Source organism: Crocuta crocuta, unplaced genomic scaffold (genome assembly GCF_008692635.1).
Source record: "Crocuta crocuta isolate KB4526 unplaced genomic scaffold, BGI_CrCroc_1.0 scaffold3, whole genome shotgun sequence".
NCBI lineage: Eukaryota > Metazoa > Chordata > Mammalia > Carnivora > Hyaenidae > Crocuta > Crocuta crocuta.
In genome coordinates, this window is record NW_027529934.1 from 12,410,043 (window position 1) to 12,425,852 (window position 15,810).

General features: G+C 55.9%; 1 protein-coding gene across 1 annotated transcript in view; it reads right to left on the bottom strand.

The window, feature by feature from the left end:
• Positions 1–7,254: 7,254 nt before the first annotated feature.
• The window catches only part of FAM163B (family with sequence similarity 163 member B), a 78,379-nt gene continuing 69,823 nt past the window's right edge, over positions 7,255–15,810 (bottom strand). The window contains exons 2-5 of the mRNA XM_077763121.1: positions 13,140–13,231; positions 9,495–9,518; positions 8,419–8,533; positions 7,255–7,834 (exon numbers count right to left, since the gene is read on the bottom strand). Of these exons, the coding sequence (XP_077619247.1) occupies positions 7,451–7,834; positions 8,419–8,511 (477 nt within the window). The 5' untranslated portion in view covers positions 8,512–8,533; positions 9,495–9,518; positions 13,140–13,231 and the 3' untranslated portion in view covers positions 7,255–7,450. The remainder of the gene's footprint in view (positions 7,835–8,418; positions 8,534–9,494; positions 9,519–13,139; positions 13,232–15,810) is intronic.

The window sequence follows — 15,810 nt, forward strand, 5'->3', positions numbered from 1 at the left end:
TTTTTTTTTTTTTTTTTTTTTTTTTTTTTTTTTTTTTAGAAATAAGGATGTGGTTGGGTAGAAAACCTGTGGCCCAAGGCAAAACCCAGCCCAGGACGATAGATAAATATCAGATGGGCTGAAGTGGATGCAGGAGCTGGCAGGCCAGTACTAGAGCACAGTGTCCCTCCAGGTGCTCGGGGGCCTGTGGCTGGGGCTGGAAGAGCCATGTCATCTTCTGTGGAGACCTGGAAGGGAAGGTGATGTCAAATGCCCAGTGCGATCCAGCCGCCAAGTCTCTGGACTTTCACCCCTGTGAAGACCGAACTCTTCTACCCACTGGGTGGGAGCCAGTCAGTCAGGAGGAGAGGGCTGCCTCACCTACCCTCCTCTCCCAGCTCTGGCTGGGTTCCTTGGTGGTGGAGGTGATATGTATGCAGAAAAGAGGTGGGGCGTTGATGACAGAGCACAGAGGAAGTGGGGTAGCCAAGGACTTTCCTGGAGGTCTGGGCAAAGCCTCCCGCAGGGGCCAGCCACCCTTGGTAAAGGACTTCTGTGGGGAGTAGCCTCACTTGGGATCGTGGGGGCAGTCCTCTGGAATTAGGCGTGACATCTGCCTTGGTTGGAACATTCTGGCTGGATGTTCATATCCTAAGCATTAGGCAGAGTTCAGGGATGCCCAACAAGTGGGCTAAAAGCAGAACATATTATCTTTAAGAATATTCATGACAAGTGGGTTTATCCTGAATGTATTTGAAGATGCTCGTTGGACAATAATTTCACATATGTGGAGAATGTTGACATTTTCATAGCCTGCGTGTGGCTACTTTCAATGATCTTGCCTTTTGGAGACTGGGAACAAGAAGGTAGAAAGGCCATCCTCCACTCCACTTCTGTCCCTCTACCCAAGACTGTCCTGCCTGAGGATTCCTGCCTGAGGAGAGTTAAAGAGACTCCTCCCTCAGTTTGACCTATGGCCTCCTCAACTATACTTTTACTGTGGGTAATAGTCACCTGGAGAAGGCTCCTCTCTTTGCTTGGGCCTGTAGGTTTGGGGGAGAGTTCAGAGGGCTTTGCCAAGAGGGTCAAGCCTCTGTTTAGCCTTGAGCTGCTTACTCAGATCCAGAACACAAATCACTGGGGCACCTGGGTGGCTCAGTTGGTTGAGCATCCAACTCTTAATTTGGCTCAGGTCATGATCCCAGCATTCTGGGATCAAGCCCCACATGGGGCTCCATGCTGAGCATAGAGATTCTTTCGCTCTTTCTGCCCCTCTCCCCCACTCATGTGCTCTCTTTCTTAAACATAAAGAAATTGAAAAAGATTTTTTTTTAAACTCCTATGACCAAAGTGTCAAGAAATATAGGTATAGGTTTTATTTCCTCCCACCTTAAAAGTACCCACTAAGCCCTGTAAGAAAAGGGGAAAGGCAGAGCCTCAGGAGATGTCCCAGTGAAGCCCAGTACCACCTGCACCCGTAGCAGGACACAGGTCAGAGATGAAGGCAGGTGGCGCAGAAGGTTGGTTGGTGGCGCTTGATGAGCTGTTTGAATCCTGCCGGCCACTCTCCTCCATGAATGGGCAGGATTGGGCCTCAGGGCCTTATTTCACAGAGTTCAATCTCTTGGCACCAGTCAAGTTGCCTTAACTCACCCTGAAGTGAGAACAAGTTCACGGACATGACAGTCCCTCTGACAACTTAGGATAACACAGAAAACTTGCCTAGAGCCCTACAGTGAGTGGTGTGATGGGGACAGATGGACAGGAGCACAGCAGGTGCAGAGGCAGCCTCACCTTGCTGTAAGGTGAAGAGAGAGAGAACTTTGATTTTATTTCTGAGGAACTACATCCACTGGAAGGAAGGGATATAAATGGCTGTATGATGTCTGGTCAGGGAAGCTGAGGCCCCCATGGCCCCTGGGTGAGGGTTACAGCCGTGCCATCATCTCTCCTTGTCCTCCGTGGATCCAGGCAGTATGTGAGGAGGAGGGTTTAGGGCAGAGTGAAGGTGGGTCCCCAGAGCCAGCACTGGGTGTGTGGATGCCAGGGGGTGTGAACAGGTGTGAACCAGGTGGTTCTCCTTGGCTTCCTAGCTCTATGAAGATGCAGGTGGTGTCCTGTAAAAGCACATTTCTGTCCCTTCCTGTGAGACATCAAGACACTCTTCCTCTCACCCTTCCTCCCCACACTCACCTCCCCACTATTACCCAGAATCCCTTGTCCACTTCCAGTGGCAAGGGAGCTAGCGGTTTCTGGGTGAGGCCCAGCAGGGCCAGGGATGAGCAAGTCAGGGAGTCCAGGCTTAAGAGGAGGGGCTGGGGTTCCTCTGAATCCCTTCTGACCTTTCAGACGTTGAACTTGGGGAAGCCAGTGAAGTAAGAAGCACAGAGGCAAGCCAAGAGCTGTGTCTTAAGTTGGAATATGATTACCCTCCTTCATGTGTCCAGGTCATTAGAGCAAATGTGACCAAAAAAAAATGCAGCTCTGGGTTGACGAGAGCTTTGGTCTCTCAAAGAGTCATAGGTAGTTATTGGGGAGGGGGTTCCAAATGAAGAGAGAGGCTGTAGTGAGAGAGAGGCGGCCCTGACAATGCCTGGAACAGGCAGAGAGGTGGTGAGGGAGGAGGGGAAAGGCTCAGGGGAGGGTAGAGATAAGAAGATGAAATGCAGCCCAGAGCAGCCCTCCACCCTGGGGCCTGACCAATCTCAACTTGGCCTCCAGAACTCAGGTTTGGGTGCACCTACAAATCCTGCTAATGACAATGGTGGCCATGTGTGCCAGGCCCACTCAGTCCCCACAGCAATAGAATAAGGTAGGTGTTCTGATTTCAGTTCTATACAGGAGGAAACAGAATCGGAGAGATGCAAAAAGCGGCCTGAAAAGTCACACAGCCAGTGGGAAAGCCAGGGTTCAAAGCAAAGTCTGATACAAAACTCCACCCTCCGACCACCATTACTCCGTTGCTGCACCTGCTGGGTGTTAGGTCGCAGGGAGAAAGGAGCCCTTCCTTCCCGATAGCTGCTTGCCTGGCACGCCCAGCTGTGGCCGGGGGATGGTCCGGAGGGTGCTGTGTGCCGGGCGCCCTGAGACACGCTGTGAGGATGCCCAAAATCCTGAGGTGCAGGGGCCCTTTTTAAGAGCTTGTGTGCTAGTGGGCTCTCCACAGGAGACATTGGGCAGTGGAAGGCGGGGCTGGGGGTCTCGGGCAGAGAAGGTGGCCAAACAGGGAGGAGAGAGGAGCAGCCTGGGCCAGGCTGGGGAGGGAAGAAGGGGTGCTGGCTGTCTTTGTCACAGTTGTCTGAGACATGCCTAGGTCAGTGCCTGAGGCTCAAGGACTGTGGTCCATTTCCATTCTGAACAAATAGGGCTGGGGGTGGGGGTGGGGGTAGGCTCCTGGTTATGCTTTTTCTTGCTGCTGAGCCAGCAGGAGCTCCTGGCCTTAGATATGGTTTGGTCCTATTTTCCCAGAAATGATCAGTGACCTCTGAGCAGTACTTGTAAACAAGTATAGAAAATGGGATGAGAAGCTTTGACAGTGGAAGAAATTTCTCTCTGAAGAAACCTCAGGGATCTGGACTAGCGTGATGCAGCTTAGGGGGCTGACAGTGTCTAGGGGGCCAAGGGCTGTGTTGGTCACAGAAGCCCCTGAGTACTGAGTCCATGGACCTGTGATCTTGACCACTGCTCCTGTCCTCTGCCCCCCCTTCCCATTTGGACATACAAAGTATAGTAAGACCCAAGGCCTGGGGCTGAGGCTGATGGCACTCAGGTGCCACCAGAGAGAAGAACAGAGCCAGGGCTGTGACCCCCACATCGCCTGGGGCTGCACAAAGATGTGGGTCATCCAACCTCACAGAGGAGCCATCTGAGAGGCAGGGATGGAGTGGGCCTGAGTGCTTTGCAGGGGAGGGGATGGTTTGAGGTTGGGGTGGGTGTGGTGGCGAGACAGATGAGCCTCAGGGATTCTATTCCCAGAGGACAACTGGTGGCAGAGCTGTGGCCAATGGCCACGAGGGCTGAGGTTGAAGCTGTGCCCCACAGCAGTACCAGAGGCCTGCGGAAGCAGGGCGCCCGAGCTCTGCAGGCCAGGCTGTGCACTGCTCCCCAGCTGTAGTCACACTGGCCCCGAGCGGCGGGGGGGTGTCTCCCGGTCTCTCTTAGATACACACACACAGTCCCACACACAGATCCGTCCTCATCCTCACCCTCTCTGTACGCTCCCTGTCACGCACAAAACTATTTCCACTCTGGTCCACACTCCGTTCCTCTCTTGGCTTTGCAGCCTCTCCCAGGGTCTGATCCCCAAATTCCCTCCTCTTCTGTCTCCTCCCAACATGCAAGGGCTGGCGGTGTGACAGACACTCTGGTCAGGTCTCCTCAGCCTTCAGAGGGTTGGTGATTTCACCCATAACTACAGGTGGCGACACCACAGGCCTGGACAGTGAGGGGGTGGGGGGCCGGGAGAAGGGCGGAAGCCTGGGTTGCTCTCTGGGAGGCTCCCTGTAAGCAGGCTGGGCCACTTCCACCTCAGGGCCAGCAGCAACTGTCTTCACATCCCCTCTCCCAACAAACAACACATGCTCCCTGGGTGCGAGCCCTGACTCAGGCAGCAGGGCGGCCGGGGGGACGGCGGGCAGCATGGAGGACCTGTTAGTGCAGAAGCAGGAGGGCAGAAGCAGCTGGTAGATCTCGGTGTTGAAAATGGACATTCTGGGAAATAAAAAGGAGCGTTCACTCTTAAATCCGTGCCCAGCTGCCCCCTCCTCGGGTGAATACAGGTGAATAACAGAGCATTCTGTGGGATTTCTATTTCAAATTCCTCATTTATTTTGACATTCACTTGGTTGTGACTCCAAGTTATCAAAGATGCAGGACAGGAAATGTGCAGCAGGAGCAGTGAAATGGCGGTGGAGACAAGATGGCCGAGAGGAAAGGGTGTTCCAGCCTCTCCTTTTCTTCCTGTTAGGGAACGACTTGAAAGGTGTCCAAATAGCGTCCCATAGCACAGACTCCATAGCTAAGAAGTGCAGCACGATTGAATGGGTGGGCTTCCTCTTCCATAGGTTAGACCCTCACACGACAGGGGATGGACAGCTCCTGGAGACTGGGCCCTGAGCACTGAGGGGGGGAGGGGAACCGGGGCCCATCATCCCTCCAGTGCCCAAACCCAGATTTTGGTGTGTAGATTGACAAGATTTAGGCTAAGAAAGCTCTAGGAGGAGAGGGGACTGTCCAAGATGCTTTTCACTGAGGGACCCCAATAGATCGATGCAAGAAGCAGGTGATAGTTGACTGGGCTGTCTTGATTTCTCCAAAGGCAGGGGGTACAAAGGAGGGCCAGCCTTTGCTGTGGTTGATTGGCTGTGAAATTCCCAGGCGGGGAGGCACTGGGGCTGGTGGTCAGGAAGCCACAACGCCTGCCACCCCCAGAAGCTCATGTCAAGGGGGTGCACTTGGGCCCAATGAGGACTGCTGAAGGGATGAAGTTCCTGTCCTAGTCTGGTCCCTCTGGTCTGGGAGACAGAGCTTGTCACCCCACCCGGAGGTGCCTCCCAGTATCAGGAAATGCTGCTATTTGAGATCACTCAGTAGGGCCAGACATGTGTGCTTTTCCCTGACCGTTGAAATCGTTTTGCCTGCTACACCCGTGTTTCACCGTGGCCCTTCAGTCCTCGACACACACATCCTTGCACACTGGATCAGGCAGTCGACAAGTGCGTCCAGCTCCCGCCAGGATGAGGGCAAGAAAAGCAGCATGGCAGGCAGGTCTTTTCAGGAAGTCCTGGCTGTCTGGAGTACTAGTGGGCTCTTAGGTCTACCTGGGCAGCCCTCATTTTCCTGGAGAAAATGGGGACTCTGTGAAGACAAATGACTGGCCCTAGAGCTAATGAGTGACCAGAGTGTGTGTGACAGACCCCAGGTCCTCTGATTCGTACATAAGCCAGTGTGCGCTAACTACAGAGGAGATGCGAGGTGACAAGTGTGTCCGGGCAGAGTGAAGTGACAGGTGTGGGGAATTCTCTCCCTGCGCCAGCTCTCTCCCAGCTACACATGGCCCCCGCTCAAATGCAAAATCTGGATTCCAGCAAAGCGGCTAGCTCCTCCCCTGCCCCAGCCCCATGCAGCATTCTGTGACTCCGAAGGTGGGGGGGAGGGGGCGGTAGGTATGCCTTTAGAAGGGGGTGCAGCCACCCCTTACTGTAGAGGAAACCAGAAAAACCCATCAGGTACTTTCCCTCAAATGGCATAAGGTCACAGCAGAGTTCTAAGTGGGGAGTGGGGCAGCACCCCCCTAACCAGGGGTGAGGGTGGGGGATCAGCAGTGGGAGGGAAGCCAGCACAGAATCGAGGGAAGCCAGCAACCAGGGAACCGTCCCCGGGAGGCTCTGCAGGCTCTGCCCACACCCGCCAGCTGTGCCCTGGGGACTGGCCACCTTAATCACCTTGCACTCCTGTGTGCAGGCCAGTGCTTCCGTTCCAGCCGGAACATCAGACACCTTTCCGCTCTGCAGCTCCCAAAGGTGGCAAAGCCCCTGGTGTGTGATGTGTGCTGGCGGAGGACACGGACGGACACACACACACACACACACACACACACACCCTTGCAGCACTGTTCCCACACGCCCTGCTCAGTGGTGGGCTGGGACCCCAGAGACCATCATCAAGAAGGTCTCATTTGCTAAGCTGCTCAAACTCAGTAGCAAAACTTTGAACCGGGTTCTCCAGCAGGGGCAGCTGGTCCCCGAGGCCGAGAATGAGGATCTGCAGGGAGACAAGGCTAGACATCACCTTTTCGGTGCACCCCCCGCAAATAACCTTATGCCGTGCCCTTTAAAGTCAACTCAAGGTGTTCCACGAGGCAGGGCGTGGGTACAGATGTAGGGTGTTCCGGAATCTATACCCATTATTGGAGCGGACGCGCAGACTGCGGCCCCCGTGATGACCAAACACAAAACGCGGCTCTGGACTGGTTCTTGGATTCCTCATAGTGCACGGGCCTGCGGAGGGCCCCGGAACACCTCCCTCTCCCTCCTCGGGCTCTGCAGGGCCTGCCTGCTCACCTCTCCCCGGGCCCTGGGCCCCCTTCGTCCATCCCCCCAAGGAGCCCGGAGGCCTCCGGGGTCTTTGCTCAGCTTTCGTGATGCTCCTCCTCCCGCAGCGCGGCCAAGCCGGGGGAGCGAGGGGAGCACGAGCGGTTATGAGCCCGCAAAGACCGTCTCAGCCCAGAAGCGCGCAAAGCCAGGGCTCCACCCGCCAGCCCCCACCTCTGCGCCCCGAGGGCGGGCCCTGCCCTCGTTCCCCCTGCACGCAATAGCTTGAATTCCACTGTGGGGCAAGAAAAGCCAAAAGCAAAACCAACAAACAAAAAACGGAGACAGTCCTCGTGGGCTGCGGAGGGGACCATCTGCCGCCCCCATGGTTCCGCTGGGGCGGCAGCATCGGTACGCGGAGGGGTCAGGGGGGATCGGGGTTACACGTCTGTACTAATAGCCCTTGGGTTGGTGAAGGCCTCACGCCCGGAGCCCGGCCACGTCACCGGGTAACTCTGGGGCACCGCCAGCTTGAGGGGCGGGGGTCCCCCTTCCTTGTAGTACGTAGGAGCGAAGGAGAGCCGCTCGCCTCCGCCCCCGTTGGGCACCATGTCAGCCGTCCGTATGTAGAAGGGGGAGCCGTACGGGGAGCAGGTGGTGCAGTGGCCGCAGGGCTCGCTGGTGAGAGGCGCCAGGCCGCCTCGGCCGTCCAGGGCTTGGGAGCTACAGGCATTGCAGGCGGGGCCTCTGGGGTGTGTGGGCAGGTCGTGCTCTTCCTCCTCCTCGTCTGCATCCTCGGCTCTGCTCTTCTTGCAGCAGTAATACTGAGGGGAGAGAGGGGAGGGCTGCCTGAGGGCCGGGGCCCCCCTCCCAGCGCTCAGCGGCGCCTGTGCCCCGGTCCGCGGAGGACCCTGTGCAGAGAGCTTCTTGGTGTGGAGGCCACACGGCCACACCAGACGCCCACGTTCCACCAATACGTGTTCCCAGCTTTGCAGAGCAGCACCTTCCCTCTTCCTTCCCCCCTGCTTCCCAGCACATTAGCTCCGGGCTGTGGTTGAGACAGGCAGGCGGCAGAGCTGAGGGGCATGGCCGCATACTGAGGACAGGACTGGGGCTGCTGGGAGCAGCTTTCTGTCTCCCCAGAAGGATGCCCTTCCCCCCACTCCTGAAAGCCCAGGCATGCAGGAGACACGGCACAGTGACCCAGGATCTCCCCAGCACCCTGCTTTGGGGTACCCCAAAGTGTACAGTGTGGGGGCTGCGTGGCTCCCTCTGGCCACCCCCAACTCCCAGCCCCCCTAGCCTATGCCTCCCACATTCCATGGCTCTGAGCTTTTCACCCTCCAGGTTGGCCCCCGGTTTGTGCCCCCGCACGGGAAGCGGTTGGCTGGCCCCTCTGGGGACTGACCTGGAGTCTACAGTAGCACAGGACGGCGATGATGCAGAGGAGAATGACCGTAGCTAGGATTCCGCCAGTGATCACAACTGTTCCCGCTGTCATCCGCCCGATGCCCCATCAAACTCTGCAACGATGTGTGCGGAGAGGTGAGGGGCGGCCATATTGGCCATGGGGCCTCCTGGAACTTTCTACACAGCCGGAGGCTGGGAGGACCTGCGGGTAGCTGGGAAAGGAGGGCCCCGGGCTCTGGGGACACCAGGGGCTTCCTGAAGGCAGAGGGTGGCTGTGCCTGGGCCAGCGGGGGACCCGGGGGCCTACAGCTGCGGGAGGGGAGAGAGGAAGCAGAGTGCTGACTGAGGACATAATTCTGCTCTCTGCTTCTGTTCAGTTTCAAAGGTTCTTGCTGTCTTTCTCTATCTCTCTTCTCCTCACACTCAGCTCATGGCTTGAAGACACAAAGACAAAAAAAGCTCCCTTTCCTGAGGGCTTGGTCTGTGGCACTGCCCTAAATTTTCCCTGGCTGTCTCAGTTCATCCTCAGAATACCTTCTGGGGTAGTGATTAAGCATCCCTGTTTCACACACGATGAACCGAAGCTTCGACTGGTGTGGCTGAGATCCTGTCCAGCCTGGTCCACCCCAAGCGCCATGCTCTTAGTCCCTGCCCTCCAGGACACAAACAGCCTTTGACCCAGGTGGAGGGGACAGGGTCTGAATCTCAAAAGTTCTAGCTGGTTCCGCCCTGGCTAAACCCACACTCTTTTTGGGGGTATCTCTCCTCTCTTTCCAACTCGTATGGAAAACGAGGGGAAGGTAAGCCCAGGGGGGTGGGCAACAGGCAGTAAGTATTCTGGCTCCTGGAAGGTGGTGGCGGGGCTGGAGGTCGGGCCCTGCTAAGGCGGTAACGGGCCCGGGGGGAGCTCTGGACAGGAGGCCGTGTGCCTCAGGCAGACTCCCCTTCCGGCGCTGAAGGGGGACTTCCCAGCCTCTCGGGCACATGGGGACCAAGGCTGGCCGTGCTCCTAGAGCAGGAAGGAGGGAGGAGACTTGGCATCTTGAGGAAGGAAGGGTGACCATGAACACTTACGTTCAGTAAAGCGAACAGTGTGACCTGCAAGACAATAAAAGAGGCAGAGATGTAGGAAGAAGAGCGTTACCCCTGAAAAGACGCCAAGGGTTAGAATGGTCCCCAAGGCCCACCTCACCTCGCTTTCCTCCCTGTGGGCCCCACCACCCATAAACCCACATGTCCCGAGCCCCGTCTCCAGCTGTGCCTCCCGCTACTGATAGATAGATGTTTCACTCGCGTGTCCCTCTGGCACCTCACACTCAACTGTGACAGCCTGAGTCGTCACCCTCTTTCCTTTTTTTTTTTTAATATTTTTTATTTATTTCTAGGAGAGAGAGAGAGAGAGCGTGAGCAGGGGAGGGTCAGAGAGAGAGGGAGTCACAGACTCCGAAACAGGCTCCAGGCTCTGAGCTGGCAGTCAGCACAGAGCCCGACGCGGGGCTCGAACCCACGAACCGCGAGACCATGCCCTAAGCGAAAGTCGGACACTTAACCGACTAAGCCACCCAGGCGCCCCATCACCCTCTTTCCAAACGGGCTTTCCCACCTCCCACTTCTCTGTGAGTCCTTCTACCAGAGCTGCTCCGTAGGGGTCTGGCAAGTTGCTGTCACTCAAAGGGCACATGGGGCCGGAACGCAAACTGCAGCCCACTGAGGAAGGGGTGCACCCTGCGGTGCTCACCTGGCGGAAGGAGCACCTGCTTCTTCAAGCAAGTCCCACCTGCCCCTCACCATGGTGCAGCCTGGCATGCTCCGCCCCGCTCCACTTCCATGCATGCTCACCACCAATTTATCTCCCCCCCCCACACTGCCCACTACCCCCCTACATGAATCCTCTGTCCACCAGGGAGGTCCAGTTCTTAAGAAGCTTAGAGCCTCGTGATGAAAAGACATTTAACGTACCGTATGATATGGCATAAGACACACAGACCAGGGGCTGTGAGGACCCAGAGGAGGAGCGGCTAACTGCTTGGGGAAGGCTCCTTGGAAGGTGTTACGCTTGGGCTGAGTCATAGAAGGTGAGAGGGAGCTTGTCTGGTAGACATGTGCACAGGGCTGAATGAACGGCCCAGGCATGTGAACAACCACAAGGGCTTCCAGAACCTGGAAGGAACCTGTATGGGCCAGGGCAGGGTGGGCAGGAAGTGGGAGAGGCGGTAAGGCAGGCAAGGGACTGGCATTTAACTCCCTTGGAGGCGAGGGGGCTTCCTGAAGAGCTTTCGGTAGGGGAGTGCATGAGCCTGCTTTCTCTACCTGTTCAGATCCTGACCACCGTCCAGGGCTCTGAGAGACCTCCCTGACCCTCTCATAGTGGTGCTCTCTCTCTCTCTCTGGACTCCTACAACCTTTCCATGTTTTTAAGTCTATTTATTTTCAGAGAGAGAGAGAGCAAGCAGGGCGGGGTGGGGGGGAGCAGCGGCAGAGAAAGAGGGAGAGAATCTCAAGTAGGCTCCACACCACCAGCGCACAAAGCCCAATGAGGGGCTCCAACCACCCACGACATCATGACCTGAGCCGGAATCAAGAAGAGTCAGATGGTTAAGCGACTGAGCCACCCAGGCTCCCCATCCATCAGCCACTTTCCAAATCTTGTCTTGGTAAAACGCTTGTCAAGTTTCACATGGGAACATCTTAATTCCTCCAGTACTTTTGAAGTCCTTTGGGGTCAGGAGTTGTGTCCTATACTGCTTCATACCCCTGCAGCATTGTACACAGTGCTCCGTACAAGTGGGTACTTATAATCATCTTCTGGTACAGCGTTTCCTTCATAGGCCTGGCAGTTATGACTCTGACCCACCCCTAGGGGGCAGCAAGTTGCATCTCTCAGCTCCCATCCCATCGTTCAGACCTGAGCTTCCCTGTTCAAGACCAATTTGACTTTGCCCAGATGCATCGTGGGCCATGCTTCAGGGCATCACTGGGCATTTGCGGGGGGCAGGGGGGTACAGATAGGGAGATGAACCCCAGCTTTGGGAGAATTTATGTGCCCTCATTACAACATCAGTCCACTCTCCCCTGCTTTCCCTGCTTGCTCACCAGGGAGGGCTGTTGAAGAGACAGAGGCCTGTGGAGCGCCCTCAAGTTGGAGGCAGCAGTGACCCACTCTACCTGGAAGTCTCGGCCTTGTCCCCTGGGACGAGCCGAGCCTGTTTTAGGATACAGCGAGCTATGAAGCTATATAAGAACAGTGCCCTCCCCTCCTTCTGACCTCCATGCCTGGCCTCTCCCTTTTCGGGGCCGTGATGCTGTACAGCACAAGGGACCTAGAATGGGGAGCAGGGCAGTGCAGGCAGTGGCGCACATCTGAAGACCCGTCTGAGGTCCAACTGCGCCATTTAGCAGCTGTCCCCATCTTGGAAACTGACCTCCTTTCTCACTTATAAGAGAAAGATTAAAAAAAAAAAAAAAAACTCAGCTTACAAGCATGATTTTGAGGCAGAAGTGAGATTCCTGTATGCAACAGTCCCTTGGAAACTCCAGAAGATTCTGCAAACACAGCTATTTGTGGGGAAAAGGAAGGCGTAGACATTGTCTGTGTCTGCTTAAATCTGGCCTTAAAATCAGAAGCCAAGAAGGCATAGGTAACGGGCATGCAGGGAACTAGCCAGCTGCCAGCCACTCCCCGTGATGGCCCCATACTAATGGTACAATTTAGCACTGACATTCCCATATCCAGTAGCTCCTATTATTTCAGGTGGGTTCATGTTCACTCTGCAATTACATGCAAAGGACAACACTCTACAGTCTACAGTGTCCTTCCACTTACAGCCCTTCCCAGGACAGGCAGGCTCCAAGATGGCCACTTGGCAGCCATGCCTCATGTACTTGCCTTCCCTCGACGGAGGGAGCCTTCTGTGACTGAGTTCTAGCCAACAGAACATAGCAAAGATGATGGGATGTCGCTTCTGTGAATAGATTACGTAGCATTCTGACTACCTTCTTGCTAGCCAGCTCCTTCCCTTGCCGGTTTGGATGCAGCATGTTGCCATGTTGAGAGGCCCATGTGGCAAGGAACAGGGGGTGGTCTCTGGCTCTCAGCCCAATGACCTAAGTGGAACTGGACAATCACATAAGTGAGAGTGGAAGCGGGTCCTTCCCCAGTTGAGCTTTGAGATGAAACTGCAGCCCCAAGACACCTTGAATGCAGCCTTATGACAGTCCCTGGAACAGTGGGTCCCGCTAGCCACGCCTGGACTCCTGACCCATAGAGACTGCAAGGTCATTGGCGTGTGTTGTTTCACTGCTAAGTTTGTAGCAGTCCCATTATGCAGCAAAAGATAACACATCTCAGCACCACACAAAATCCCTACATGCAGGAGAGAAAGTCAGACCATTAAATGATTTGCCTAAAGTCCAGTGTCTGAGTCAGGACTCAGGGGCCAGTGCCATCAAGTTTCCAGAATGCCCAGCTGCCTTCTGATGAGCTTCCTAAGGATGAGAAAGAGATTCCCTCCCAGAGCCTAGTGGATCAGGACAGATGGGTGCGGTGATGACCCAGTCAGAGACCAAGGGCGGCCGAAGAGGACAAACCTATTGTCCACTCCCGGGCCTGCCCTCTGTGACCAGGACTTTCTGGACCTCATCCCCACCAACACCCAACCCCACCCAAGGCCCAGACATCTTCTGGCGGGAAGAGAGGGCTGGCCTGAGCCTCATACTTACGTGAAACAGCTGGGGCAGCAAAGGCTCAGTCACACAGGCTGTGCCTGAGCAGACAGTGGTTGGGGGTGCATCATGGCCAAGGGCATCAGTTCCTGCCAGAGAAGAGAGGGGAAGATCAGTGAGAGCTGGAGAGGGAGGCCAAGATGAAGAGAGCCCAGACTCTGAACAGACATCCCCCAGAGGGCCTTGGCTCTTGACCTCCATGCTGCCTAGGAACCTGAGGACGGACCTGTGAGGCCACCTCCTATCCCGTCTTCGTTTACTGCCCTCAGTGCCACTGTCCGGAACCCACGGGCCAACACAGTAGCAGGGCACTGGGCAAGAGCTTCTGCCTGTTCTGGGAAGTGAGGCTCAATGGGGGGGGGGGGGGGGGGGGGGGGGCCAGTGGGGGGGGGGGGGGTAGGGTAGGGAGCCTCTCACGCTCCTGGAGAATTCTGGTCAGTGCCCTGGCCGACATGTCCTTGTTGCCTGCATGGCTGGTCCTTTTCTCTGTGGCCCCACACACCTCTTCCCCATTCTTCCCCAGTGCCCACAGTTACACACTCCCTTCTCTTACGCCAGGCTCCCGCCCACCCCCCCCACCACCAGCTGGACAGTCGGATGAGCAAGTTCACACTGGGTGCTGATGGGGGAGGGGAGGCAGGGTCCTACCAGGACATGTAGCAATCCGGTCTAGGCTAACTAGTGGGGCTCCCTTCAAATGAAAATTCTCCAAATATCCACAGCACATTCTTAACAGGAGAGTCTGGGCCTGACACCGAGAGTATGGGAGTGGGGGAGAGAAGGAAGCCCACTGGGGAGGCCCAGCCCTGCTCATTGTCCTGAGCAGGGAAGGCCCCACCGGGTGTGTTTGTATTGGGAGGGAACCCAACTGTTAACTGGACCCCCAGCGTCACCTTCCATAGGGATGGGCTGACCTCCTCCGGGTTCTCTGCCTCAGCCAGAAGCTGAGGGTCAAAGGGCAGCATGAGCATGCCTCAAGGCCCTGTGCTCATCTGAGTTCAGTTGTTCTCAGGAGCAGAACTCTGGGAGAAGTTGAGAAGGCAGATGTTGACCTACAGAGTCAGCCCACCCCCGCCTTCACCCCCCTTCTAGAACTAGGCCTTGCTGCCTGGAATCTGCCTGGGATGTTCCAGGCACCCAGGCTTTCTTTTCTCAAAGATGCTCTCACTCTCGCTAATATGGAAATCACAGGTAGCTGGATGTCAGAGGGGGACTCTTAAGGTTTTTTTTAATGTTTATTTAGTTTTGAGAGAGCACAGTGGGCAGGGAGGGCAGACAGAGGATTCAAAGGGGGCTCTGCATGGACAGCAGCAAGCCCGATGTGGGGCTTGAACTCAGGAACCATGAGATCATAACCTAAGCTGAAGTCGGATGCTCAACCGACTGAGCCACCCAGGTGCCCCCTTATCTAAGTTTGACTGGGATGCCAATTGATAGAAACCAGAAGACTAAAGTAAGTTTGGGTCCCTCCTCGCCGGCCAAGAGCAGGGAAGTTTACGTGGGAACGTCAAAACGTCTGACGGTTCGGAATCCAGGAGACTTTCTCCCACTTTGTAAAATACAGATGGGTCAAAAATTTGGAGAAGCCTTGGTGCAGAAGATTTCCTTGACAAGAGCTGTTGCTGAGCCAGGAAACCTCACTCTAACCCCCAAGGGCCGGGGACCAGCAGAGGCTGGCTGTCCCACGTCCTGTCCACTAGTGCCACCGGAGACACGAGAGAAGCCCAGTCCACCAGGCTGGAGATGGACATCCTGACACCCAGGGGCTGAGCAAGGAGTTGCAAGGGCCTCTTGGGACCGAGAGAAGTGCCTGCCTGGGGTAAAGGAGCAGCCGGAGACAGGGGCCCTGCTGGGACCCTCAAACGTGCCCACAAAAACACCCACAAACGCAAGAGCCCGGGTGAGGCTTCCCCTGACCTCCAACCAGTCAGAACTCCCCATTTCGATCCGGCAGCTAGGGAAACAGCAGCTCCTGGGAGTAGCGGGAAGAGGGTAAGGGTTGGAGCAGTAGACAACAGAGGGCACGGCCCACCGCCCCAGCTGCCTCCAGCCCGAGGCAGATCCAAACTGGCAGAAAGGAGAAGCACAGTACCGTCGAGTTATTCAAGGATTCCAGGTCCTAAGTTGAGGCTGTCGCTACAGCTGAGAGGTACCACACACACTATCACCTAGGAGTGGGTGACCAGCAACGGCACTGGCCCAAGTTTTTATCTAGGGGGAGGGGGAGATTCCTTCCACTGAATACATTTTAACGTAAAGGGATTGTCCGAGGGAGGGGGAAACATTAAAGTTGTTTGCTGAGCACAAATCATGCAATATGCTTGTTTAACCTATTAGTTACTTACAGAAAAATGCATGGAAATGGAAGGACGCTAAGGGATCTGACCCAGTTATCGATTTTCTAGATGAAGGAACCAAGTTCAGAGAGGACAAGTGACTGGCTCAGCAATGCACAGCAAGATAGAGACAGAACAGGAAGGGCAGTGGGGGTAGAGCCTCCTGGCCCCAGGCCAGGGCCCTGCCGTTAGGCTGCTGTCTCTCCTTCCAGAAGATCTGCACTAACTTCACCACGGGCTAAGGTGTCCGCGGAGGTAGGGTCTCTCAAATGAGCTTGATGATAACAATCACCTGAGTCGGGTGTTAAGAAACAGACTCCAGACCTACCGAG